The 13,318-nt window shown below is 39.9% G+C and overlaps 1 protein-coding gene across 1 annotated transcript in view; it reads right to left on the bottom strand.

The window, feature by feature from the left end:
- NR3C1 (nuclear receptor subfamily 3 group C member 1) overlaps positions 1 to 13,318 on the bottom strand; it is a 274,894-nt gene that overhangs the window by 72,881 nt on the left and 188,695 nt on the right. Inside the window, exon 4 of the mRNA XM_073620637.1 lies at positions 9,538 to 9,654. Coding sequence (XP_073476738.1) covers positions 9,538 to 9,654 — 117 coding nt within the window. The remainder of the gene's footprint in view (positions 1 to 9,537; positions 9,655 to 13,318) is intronic.

Here is a 13,318-nt window from a genome sequence, read left to right as displayed (position 1 = left end):
AGCTTATCTCATAGTGACACCTGTCACATTTTTATTTTAAATCACTTACTGGCCTGCAACAGTGACCAACAGGGCAGACACTAAGGGGCGGGTTTACTAAAGGCAAATGGACTGTGCACTTAGGAAGTGCAATTGCACTCATTTTCCTTAGTAAATGGGATAAAGCTTCACCTTGCAAAGAATACCTAATCAGGTGCAAGAAAAAAAAAAAAAAAAAAAAGCATTTTTGCTTGCACATGATTGGATGAGGGAAATCAGCAGAGCTTTGTCACATTTACTGGGCTCTGGGGAAAATTAGTGCAACTGTGCAGTGCACTCTATTTACTCTATATACTTACAGTGCAGTCTATTTAACTTTAGTAAATCAACCCATAAGCTTGAATCTCCCCACCGGCGACACATACAGTGTCTTGCAAAAAGTATTCACCCCCCTTGGCTTTTTACCTATTTTGTTACATTACAGCCTTTAGTTCAATGTTTTTTTAATCTGAATTATATGTGATGGATCAGAACACAATAGTCTAAGTTGGTGAAGTAAAATTAGAAAAATATATACATAAAACTATTTTTCAGAAAGAAAAAACTGATAATTGGCATGTGCGTATGTATTCACCCCCTTTGTTATGAAGCCCATAAAAAGCTCTGGTGCAACCAATTACCTTCAGAAGTCACATAATTAGTGAAATGATGTCCACCTGTGTGCAATCGTGTCACATGAGCTGTCATTACATATACACACACACCTTTTTGAAAGGCCCCAGAGGCTGCAACACCTAAGCAAGAGGCACCACTAACCAAACACTGCCATGAAGACCAAGGAACTCTCCAAACAAGTAAGGGACAATGTTGTTGAAAAGTACAAGTCAGGGTTAGGTTATAAAAAAATATCCAAATTTTATAGGAGCACCATCAAATCTATCATAACCAAATGGAAAGAACATGGCACTACAGCAAACCTGCCAGGAGACGGCCACACACCAAAACTCACGGACCGGGCAAGGATGTCATTAATCAGAAAGGCAGCACAGAGACCTAAGGCAACCCTGGAGGAGCTGCAGGTTGCAATGGCACGTTTTGAGTTTGCGAAATGTGGAAGACTCCCGAAATGCATGGAGGAAGGTGCTCTGGTCTGATGAGAAAATTTAACTTTTTGGCCATCAAAAAAACACTATGTCTGGCGCAAACCCAACACATCACATGACCCAAAGAACACCATCCCCACAGTGAAACATGGTGGTGGCAGAATCATGCTGTGGGGATGTTTTTCAGCAGTCGGGACTGGAAAACTGGTCAGAGTTGAGGGAAAGATGGATGGCGTTAATTACAGGGATTTTCTTGAGCAAAACCTGTACTACTCTGTGTGTGATTTGAGGCTAGGATGGAGGTTCACCTTCCAGCAGGACAATTACCCCAAACACACTGCTAAAGCAACACTTGAGGGGTTTAAGGAGAAACATGTAAATGTGTTGGAATGGCCTAATCGAAGCCCAGACCTCAATCCAATAGAAAATCTTTGGTCAGACTTAAAGATTGCTGTACACAAGCACAAACCATCCAACTTGAAGGAGCTGGAGCAGTTTTGCAAGGAGGAATGGGCAAAAATCCCAGTGGTAAGATGTGGCAAGCTCATAGAGACTTATCCAAAGTGACTTGGAGCTGTGATAGCTGCAAAAGGTGGCTCTACAAAGTATTGACTTTAGGGGGGTGAATAGTTATGCACATTGACTTTTTCTGTTGTTTTGTCCTATTTGTTGTTTGCTTCACAATAAAAAAAAAAAAAAAAAAAACACCTTCAAAGTTGTGGGTATTTTCTGTAAATTAAATGATGCCCTCAAACAATCCATGTTAATTCCAGGATGTGAGGCAACGAAACACAAAAAAGGGGGGTGAATACTTTTGCAAGGCACTTTATGGCATTTAAAATCGGAAAGATGTTCTAATCCTCCCCCACTCAAAATAGAAAAAAATGCATTAGCTGGTAATCCACTTTAAATAAAATCAGTTTTTATATAGCACAAGTACTGACACAGCATTTAATATGCAACCTGCAAAAAAAAAAAAAATCTATATACATAAAGTAGCTTTCTGAAAAACCTATCATTCCCTCAGCCATAATTAATCACAACCAGTGAAACAAATGTTGGCTTCTTTGCCTTCCTAGAAACAGTCAATAACATAACCAAAACCAAATGTCTGCAGAAATCTACATTTTATTGCAAAAAGAAGATTAAAGAGCCTTATCTGATTTAATCTTCTCTGCTGCAAATGTTCCATACAATCCATGAAAAGGGAGGAATGCCGGCGCATACAGTATATTCGTCTCTACCTTCTGGATCTGGAAATACTGTACATATTTAATTTGGAAAACAGAACTGCCTTTCATCAGTGCCAGAGGGGGATGATACAGTAAGGCTGATATTTACTTTGGAAGAGATATGGAGAAGCAGTTTCCATGCACAGGCTTTACCCTAAAATCCTCACACCAGATACAGCACATATACTGCTGTGGGGATCTTGTTGATGCCAACTTTAGGCCAATCCAACACATTTCAAGGGGAAAAAAATAACGTAATCCTTTTCCATAAATTCTACTTCTCCCTCTCGGATTATAAGAAACGCGACACAGTGAAAAAGAGAACACTTGCAACCGGGATTGTGACAGCGTTACAATATGCAACCTGCATTTCGCTGTTAAAAAAAAAAAAATGTTCTTAAGGCTAGGAAGTTGCCTCAAGATGATCACACATTAAAATCTGATTGTACAGTCTTTTTCAGATTAACAAGAAGTATGTAGTGCAAGGTCCTCCCTATACAACTCATTCAATGTATGTGTTCAGACAGCTGTGGCAAATCCAAGGAGATTGTAAAATCAGTGCTATTTGGGGGAAGGAAGGGGGCTATGTGTTTATTACATTTCTGGGATTGATCACATGATTATAACAATCTTATGAAAGACACAAATCTCAGAATAGAGCTTATTAAAGCAACAGGGCAATGTAAGCCATTAATAACACTAATAGGTTTGCCAGAAGAGTAATTTGAATTACTGCACTTTTAGAAAATAACAGCTGGTTGAAGGATAAAATGAATTCCCAAAACACTTTCTTGATAGCATGAGGAAGAGATGGAACTTCTGTCAAGTTTTTATTGGTGACTGTGTCCATTCGAGGGAAATTTCCCTTCATTTCCTGTCCACGTGATGATGAAAAGGAAGTGAAGTAATCCCCCTACGGTGATTGGACAGCATTAGAAAAGTTACCCTTCCTTAAATTTTCACTTGAAATGGTTCAAAAGGTTCAAGGCTTTTTACCTTAACGCATAGAATGCATTAAGGTAAAAATCCTTCTGGGTGCGGATCCCCCCAAGTCCCCCCTTATACATACCTGAGCCCATCTTGATCCAGCGATGTGCATGAGAGCAGCGGCTCCTCCAGGTCTCTCTCTCTCCTCATTGGCTCACACAGCAGTGGGAGCCAGTGGCTCCCGCTGCTGTCATTCACAGCCAGTGAGCCAATGAGAACAGAGTGGGCCAATCTGCGCTCTGACCTGAATGGAGAAGAGGCTTGCCTATTGCTACATTGTAGGAGCCAGGACCACTGGCGGGGATCCCAAAAAGAAGAGGATCGGAGCTGATCTGTGCAAAATCATTACACAGAGCAGATAGGTATGACAAGTTTATTATTTGAAAAAAGAAGAAAAATATTTCCTTTAGAATTACTTTAAGTTGGGCTTAAAGTAAAGAGGAGAGGATCAGCAATACTTTTTTAAATACTGAGATGATGACAGCAGTACATAGGTACATTTTTGGCAGCAGTGCATACATACCTTTTTGTTTGTTTCAATTTACCGTTAATTAGCATAACTGCTATTGAGTCATGCAGAGTTGTTAAAAAAAAAAATTATAGTGAAACAAGGTTAAAACAGAAAAAACAACAAAGAATTCTAGGCATATTTAGCGCTGTAATTCTATTATTTTATTCTCATATGCTTTTATTTTCTGTTAAAGATTTGGTTTAAAGAGGTGCAATGTAACCTTGCTGTCATTAAGCCAACTACTTAGCACGTAAAGTCTTCTGTTTTATTCAGATAAATGTTCATGCATTATCTCTCCATGCATCAAAACACTTACAGATACCAGGATTTTTGTACTTGCTGTAAAATATTTTTCTTGAAGTCCACTGAGGTACACAGGCATTTAGAAATTCTTAAACAGTTATACTGCCACCTACAGGAGGTTGGGACACTGGGAAACAAAAAAAATGTTAAGCCAGCCCCAGTATAACCCCACCTATAAAGCAAGGTATATACATGCAGTTTCGTTCAACCAGCGGGTTGAATAAAGAAAAAAAACTGTCAGATTCCTGCATTAACACAAGCAATGTTGATACAGGGATTTCCCCTGCTGTGCTTACGTATTTTGACAGGGATGGAACCCCCCCCCCCACTTTTCACCACCACCACTTGACTCTGTGTACACAAGTACAGGGACACTTGGCTGTAGCCCCCCAGGAGCGTACACACTTGGGTCACACATAGGACAAATAGGAAAGAAAAGCACATAGCAAACATGGTAAATGCAGAGGTCCTCAGCATTAAAAACTTTTTATATTTCTGGGATTATTAACACTTTTTTTGGTTTACCAGTGTCTAACCTCCTGGTGGAGGCAGTATAACCTGACTGTTTAAGAATATCTAATTTTCGTGTCCTTCATGGTCGATAAAGAAAAGACCTTTATCACATCCATCTGGTTATGTTTGGCTGAGAGAATGATCATATGCTTATAACTCACTTACATTTCTGCACTTAATAAGTCATGTATTAGAAGAAACATTTAAAACTGCACTTCTAACACACTCTTGGAAGCATTTTGCATGCATATTTTAAGAGAAAGGAAATCTTTGTTTAGCTCTATGCATGAAAACGTGTGTTTTCTGAAAACTCCAGGTAAACCTAAACTGCGGTAGGCAGGATCTAATAAAAAAACAGATCACATAAAAATGCATATAGTATGTGTAAACAAAACCTTTGATAATAAGGGCACAGAAATCTCCATGCACTTAAGATGTAGTTTGTGCTTGTAAAGGTAAAAGTTTTTTTTTTTTTTTTATCTTACAGGAGAAGTCCAGCCTGAGCTCATTCGGCTTGGCTTCTCCTATGGGTCACAGGAGTGCCATTTGTTTTGCACTCCTGTGACCCATTTTTAGCAGAGAGCGGACTGAAGTCCACTCTCTGCTCACGTCACCAAGATCAGCCCAGTCATCCCGACTCTGGAAGGTGCCTGGACTGATAGGCGTCTCAGCCGATGAGACGGCCGCTCCCAGCCACTCCACAGCTTAGAGCTCCAGTGAGTGTGTTGGAGCAGAGCAGGAGAGCTGCTGATTGACAGGCAGCAGCTCTCCGCTCAGGGAGGTGAGAGAACCGAGCCATAGGCGGTGTTCGGTGGCTCGGTTCTCAGTGAAGAGGCGGCGGGGGACCGATGCTGCATCCACCTAGGTAAGTATGATTATGGGATAAAAAAACCCCATACTTCTCTTTTAATGCATTCTCTGTATTAAGGTAAAAAAAAAACTCACTGTCCTCTCCCAATCAGCCCCCCTAAATACTTACCTGAGCCTTATCTCGATCCAGCACTGTGCATGTCTTCGATGCTCTTCCCTCCCCTCTCTCACAGGAGACGCGGCAGCAGCAGGAGCCATTGGCTCCTGTTGCTGTCAATCAGATTATGTGAGCAGAGAGGTGGGGCTGAGCTGCACTGTATGTGTAAATAGATGCACACAGTGTGGCAAGGAATTGAACCCACATGAGTGCTCCGATAGCAAGCTGCTTGCTATGGAGGTACTAGGAGAAGAGGATGAGCCATAACCACAAGTTGGGGACCCCAAAAGAGGATGATCAGGGCTGCTCTGTGCAAAACCATTGCACAGAGCAGGTAAGTATGACATGTTTGTTATTTTAGAAAAAAAAATTGAAATCTTTACAATTGCTTTAAAGTACAACAGAGTGCAGGGGTGTACTAAGGACAGTACTTGACCAACCTATTTCATTGGCAAAGTCATTTTGCTGTGGTAAAATTTCTTTGGCCATTGATTGTTTTTGTATCAATAATTGATACTCCTGATACTCTTCCTGACATTCTTCTGCATAGCCAAAAACATGCATATTTTGGCAAGTAGGCCGTTCCTACATAATCTGCTCTGTGATTTATGCTACTGTACCATTTTTGTATCCAAATAAAGTATACGATTTTACGACCTCAACAGTTCTGGCATTCAACATCAGAGTTGAACTTCAATCTGCTTTGAATGAAGTCTTCAAAAGGATCTGGCAGCTTATACAATCACAGATTTGCAGCTGATAGCCAGGTCACTTATAGGTATGAATTTGTCAAGACTGCTTTAAGAAAAAAAACAAGCTGGTATTGCCAAAGCTGATGTAATAAAGATATATACAAAAAAGGAAGGAAGGAGAACAAATTCCCCAGTGAACTGATAAAAGGTAACGTAAGGACATAGGCGTACAGAGCCAGAGTCTCTGTGCTATGTAAAATATGTCTATAAATACTGTGGTGAGCCAGTAAATGATGTTCTTTCATCTTGTGATGTGTTTCTTCCCTCTTTTGTCATAAACCTGCATCAACTTCTTCACGTCTGGCCACTGGCTTGTACTCCGAAATTCAATTCCTCAGTGGAATCTGTTGTACGTCAATCATTAAAATGCATTATGGTTAATGCTCATTTATATGCAAAAAACATATTCTTCCTGTTCAAAGTAGTACATGCTGCTCGTTGCAAATCAGGCCACTTAATTTTCTGTACATAATCAGAAACAATATGTGAACAAGGAATCTGCCACTGCAAAGATGAGAGCAGGCAAAGTGAACGACTGCTCCTTAACCTTGCTCCTTGTTGTGATGATGACAGCGCATTAATGATTCTGAAAATAGCACAGGCCACTTCCATTTAGCGATCAGTATAATTCCTTTAATGCTACCTCTTATATTATATGCACAGGTGTTCAGTCTATGGGAAGTTTTTACCTGCTGCTCTGGCCACTAAATCACTAAATGAAAAAATAAAAAAAAACTGGCATATACAATATAGCTATTAGTACAAACAGCACACCTTTGTATAGGATGCACACATTTACTACTTTTTGTGTGCAATTTAATGTATGGTCAAAACATTTCTCTAGCGGTGAACAATAAAATATATTGACACTTCAAAGACTAGAATGCTACTCATACCCCAAAATAGCTTCACAATGCTCATTTACTAGGGACATATAATGAACAGAACAGTGTTAAGGCCGTAAGACAGAAAATGTCTATGTTGCATTTTTTTTTTTTTTTTAGAAAAACATTTCACATTTTTGTGATATAATCACGACCTTTTAAAGTGTTAATAAACCCAGGACCCTGAGGCAGTTAGAGAAGTCTTATGACTTCTATGAGTGTCTGGTTAAAGCTTGTAGGAGGAGTTTTCATTCTCCCACGATTATCCTATCAGGTTGCAGGACCCCTGACCCTCTGTCTGGACAGTGCTGATTGGCCCTGTGCTGATCACCTGCAATCTCCCAAGAAAAAAAAAACTCTCTAGCAATACACACCAAACTGAGCATATGCAGCCTGTCCCCAAGGCTCTGTAGCTAATAGTATTTATATTGGAGTCAGTGGAAGAAGGCAGACATCGAAAGTCTCCCGCAAAGTGCGGGAGTCTCCAGCATTTCTGCTGTGGCTTCCAGACAACCGCAAGCTCCTCCTGATATCCCGGGAATGATCGTTTCGGGGGGAGGGACAGCTGTGAACACCGATTTCCCTGTATAGCTTTTCTTTCAGCTGACAGCCACTTCTCCTCTCCCTCGGCCGTTGGCTAAAAAGCTATGCAGGGAGATCGGTGTTCACAGCTGTCCCTTCTGCCGCACCAATCATTCCCAGCTGCTCCCTGTGTGCTCCTCCTCTGGCCACTCCTCTGGTCCCCTGTCCTTCTCTGGCCCCCCCCCCATCCATGTCCTCCTCCACCCCCCCTCTTGACCCGCAGCCGACTCCCCTCCTCTCCCGCCGGCTGCTGAGGGAGATCTGTCAGGATGGAGAGCGGAGGAAGGGACCGGGAAATATGCAATTTACCGGTCCCTTCCTTTTCTGAATGGGACATAGAGAGTGTTCGCTACCAATCGCTCCTGTGACCTGTGACAACTGAGCATAATAAACTGTGTGTTACTCTGCTTCAGTTTATGAATGGACAGGAGCCTCTGTCTCCTGTCCATTCATCTTCAATGCTGAGAAAGGGAGTAGGGAATCTATGTCCTAAGTCCCTTTCTCTGTCTCAAAGGGGAAGATATCAGGAATCTGTTTAGACCCCCGATATCTCACCAAAGCCCCCCAACAGGGCTGATAAAAAAAAATATATAGAAAAAATTAAATTATAAAAAAACACTGTCCACTGCTCCAACCCCCCCCCCCCCCCATAAAGCATTGTGAAAAAAAAATTAAATTGTAAAAAAATCAATACGTAAAAATATGAAACTGCGGACACCATCTACTGCCACATACACCCCTCCTCCGAAGCACTGTGAAAAAATATTAAAAAATTTATTTTCAAAAACTTTTCCTGCAGGGGGTGTGGTGGGCGGGTGCGGAGCGCCACCTCCCTGAAATTAGTGGGGATGATCAGAGGCGACAGGATCAAACAGCCTTTTTACACAATACAGAGGATTAACCCTTTAGGTTCCACAGTGAGTATAACAAGCATACTTTACTGCATATACACACTGATTTTACTGTTGTGGGTTTAGTATCACTTTAACACTGTGCCTCCCAACCATGTGAACTTTGTCTGCCTTTCCCCCAACTTATTCCTCCACGAAAAAAATCTGATATTAGAGGAAGAACTACTCCTCCTGATAATGTATGAGGAACCTATTAGGAACACCTGGCAAAATTTTAATTTACTAGAGAAGAAGGGCAGATGTGTTGTTTCCAAGGTCAGTGTGGAGCCAGAAAACAATATTAGAGGTCTTTATAGTTGTCATAAGATTATAACAATGGAATATGGAAATAAACCCCATGTATATCCTGTCGGTGGTCTTCCCCATGTAGCCCACTACACATGAAAGATCTTTTTCTGACTTCTGAACGTGGTTCACATTTATGCCTCAGTTCACAGTCCATCCCACAGCTGAAATACATATGCACAAACCGTTACATATCCAATTGTAGTATTACTTTTTATGGAAGAACGGTTTGAAAAAAAAAAATTAATACATAGCCTGACAGCTCTGTGCAGTGCAATTGCAATAGAGCTTGACCACAATATTGGCACTCCAGTTTTAGCATTTTGGCATACATTATAAAGTTAACATATCCTGCAACACTCTGGAACAGGCGTATGCGGCTCAAAGGCTGCTCTACATGGAAAACACCACAGTAAATTTGTAGGTCAGCATGCCAGAGTTATTTGTAGTTCTTCACATAAAGTGGTATTTTTAATTCTTGCAGCCATTAGGGACTTTGATAAAAGAAAGGCTTAACAGTTTTTATACCTTCTAGATTCATTCCCGCTTGAAGACATTTCCGATAGCGACACGCTGGGCAATTTTTCCTCCTAATTTTGTCAATAATACAATCATTTCTTCCTGCACAAAGGTAATTGTGCTGACCTGACAGAAGAGAAGACAAAAAATGAAATCAGAAAGATATTTTTTTTTCAATGATTGTGTATATATTACAAATCATCCAAAGTGCATATTACATTAGGAATTCCCGAAAACAAATAATTGCTGCAAATGATAGATGTGAAAAAGGGTGCTTAAAATTTGAATACATTTTATTCTGTTTGGTATACAGCATCTTCCTTTTATATTAAATAATGAATTCAATATTTTTAAAATTTAAAAAAAATGTTTTTTTTTTTTAAAGAGTGGGAAAAGGTTTATTTTTATCTTTTAAGGCCATTAAGAAGACTTGATCTCACTTCCTGTACTGTCAATGAGACATGAAATGAAGGAAATATGTCCTAAAGGGGCACAGATAGCAATAAAACACTTTTTACTACACTGGGAAAGGACCAGTACATCTGTCAGGTTTTATTATTGTCAGTGCCATGCTGATTTCCAATTAGATTTCCCTTTATTTCTTGAGTGTAACTGAAATAGGAAGAGAGATTTCCTTCCAGAAAGGATATCAAAAACATCAAAAATGTTTGTTTCCAAAGTTTTCACACCCTATCCAAAATGAAAAAAAAAATGTCAGAAGCACCTTTTTAATTTGTGTAATCCACACCAAATAAGTAAATCTCATATATTGGTCTTATCAAGTTTGTGCGATATCAACTTCTCCTTTATTAACCTGTTTTTCTAAAACTCTGGAGCCAACAATGTAGAGGTTACAGTCTTTGGACCAAATATTAACATACTGTAGGCATTCGTATTTCTCAGTGTGATTCATAAAGAAAAAGAAAAAAAATGTTAAAAACCAGAGGAAAGAATTCTGAATATGAGTGTATTCACTCTAGGCACAGTTACCATGCACCGTGCCCAAAGATATTTGTCCCCCCTCTCCACTCCTTCGCTGGCCTGTGCTCACAATGTCCCAGGGCCCAGCAGACTTATGTCATCACCTCTGCAAGGCAGACCAGTGATCCCTGTTTCTGTGCTCGGTGAATGCCAAGTTATCTGTGAGAGTTCCGTGCTCGGGCATGGTTAGTGGATACACAGATGCGTACAGTGCCTAAGTCCAGTGGAGTGATCAAATAATGAACCGAACTGGACTTTGAGGGTAAAAAATGCTTAGGTATGGTATTGATAGCCTAGAGTGAGTACGTCATAAGAGTCATGTACACAACGGTTTTGGCCAGATAGAATTATGCAAGAAAAAATCTTTACTAAGTGGTCCGTGTCCTCGGATCTGCACATAACACGTGACCTCTTTATGTATTGTACTGACCATTCAATATGGAGTACGCAAGATTTTTTTTTACTACAATGTGTAGTGAGCAAATAAAATTATTTCATAAATTATCTCTGGCTTGTTGTGCTTGGCAAGGGACTTGTTTAAAGAAACAATGAAAGCTTTGTTCAACAAGACATAAGTTCTCCTGTCTGTTTCTCTTCAATTTCTTGATAGATTTTCTGTACACATAATGAGCCCCATTATTAGGAAGCAGAAATGAAGAGTCAACAGAATGGTTATTACTAGAAGATGTGCTAACAACTGCAGTAGATACAACATCATTCATGGGTGACAGATATATCAGCAAGCATGCTTGGCTATGGTATAAAATACCAAAAATAACATGTAGTAATTTGCAATTTTACACAACGCAACTCCAAAAAAATGCAAACCAACATACAGCAGAGAGAGTGAAAGCTCTGAGCATTGGTCAGATAACATATTTAAAGGTCTATGGACAACTGAGACTAATAATGACATCCCATTACTGGGTAAGATGTGGACCTAGGGATGGAGGATTTATCCCACACAATGCTCTTCGGGCTCCAGGACCCAGAACATCACTTGCCATCCGGGCCAATTTTGACATTCCTCACATACATGTTAACCACTTAAGGACCGAACCTCTTTTTGAGATGTGTTGTTTACAAGTTAAAACAGTTTTTTTTGCCTGAAAATTACTTAGTACCGGTCTTACCACAGCGGTCTTACAAGCGCACTTTTTTTGGAAAAAATACACTTTTTTTAATTAAAAAATAAGACAACAGTAAAGTTAGCCCAATTTTTTTTTTTATATTGTGAAAGAATGTTACGACGAGTAAATTGATACCCAACATGTCACGCTTCAAAATTGCACCCGCTTGTGGAATGGCAACAAACTTTTACCCCTAAAAATCTCCATAGGCGGGGCGTGGCCTAGAGAGCAATGGAGTAGGTCGCATATAGAGCGAGCTCCGCTGACATATACTCCTCTTTAACACCCTGGCTATATCCTGTGCATCCTGCATCGCACGGTACACCCGAGGATCCAATGGTCGTATGTAGACTTCAAACTTTAAAGTCATATATGTAACTTACACTTTCCAGTGTAGGGATTTCCTCTCTGCCATTAGGTATTTCATTGCACTCAATAAGTGTTAGAAGAACACACTGGGGCTGATTTACTAAGAACAAAGCGCTGCGCCAGTATATACCTTAATCGGTGCGCTGGAAAATCGACGCACTTTAATGCACTAAACGATAATAAACATGTAAACTGCAATTGTTGCTAGGGTAACTGCGGTTTTCTCATTGATAATAGCGCACGCCCAATACAACTGGTTAATTTCATCTCATTGGATGTGTCTTGTTAGGCAATTAGTAGGTGTTCTCAGTTAATTAACCCCTTTGAGGCTAATCTCATTCCTATTACTTCTGTCTGAAATGTGTTTTTTTTCCTGTTTTTAGATATTAGATTTTTTTTTCAATACATTACAAAGAACAAAGAAGTGTTTCTAAACCCAATAAATGAATATTTTAAGATCTTGATCTTTAAAAGGTGACCACACACTGCAATCAGTTAGATCTTAAAAAAAAATTAGATTTAGTGAAAGAGCCTGTTTGATTTCCTATAATTTGAATTAATTGTTCAAGTGAGTTTTCCTATTACCTATTTTGCCTAAATATCGAGTTGTACAGAGATTGGCCAATCAGTCTGCATAGTGCATGAGCATCTTAAGTGCCAAATTTGGAATGTAGATGTGCCATGACCCACTTGTGTTTTCCTAACGATATTTCTTGGGCTTTATACAAGGCACATGAGAAACCACCTTTTTTCAACACATGCTAGACTGATCAGGAATCTTCAAAATACGGCTCTCCAGCTGTTGCGGAACTACACATCCCATGAGGCATTGTAAAACGCTGACATTCACAGACACGACTAGGCATGATGGGAATTGTAGTTCCTGAACAACTGGAGGGCCGTAGTTTGAAGACCCCTGTGCTAGACCATTATTATGCCTCCAGACTTCTCTCTGCTGGTGGACACAAGAACCTACAACTATAGATATACAGTGGGGACGGAAAGTATTCAGACCCCCTTAAATTTTTCACTCTTTGTAATATTGCAACCATTTTCTAAAATCATTTAAGTTCATTTTTTTCCCTCATTAATGTACACACAGCACCCCATATTGACAGAAAACACAGAATTGTTGACATTTTTGCAGATTTATTAAAAAAGAAAACTGAAATATCACATGGTCCTAATTATTCAGACCCTTTGCTGTGGCACTCATATATTTAACTCAGGTGCTGTCCATTTCTTCTGATCATCCTTGAGATGGTTCTACACTGGACTCATTTGAGTCCAGCTGTGTTTGATTATACTGA

The sequence above is a fragment of the Aquarana catesbeiana genome, linkage group LG03, assembly GCF_042186555.1.
Source record: "Aquarana catesbeiana isolate 2022-GZ linkage group LG03, ASM4218655v1, whole genome shotgun sequence".
Taxonomy (NCBI): Eukaryota; Metazoa; Chordata; class Amphibia; order Anura; family Ranidae; genus Aquarana; species Aquarana catesbeiana.
The sequence above is the reverse complement of the archived record's forward strand: the minus strand, read 5'-3'. Positions and strand labels throughout refer to the sequence as shown.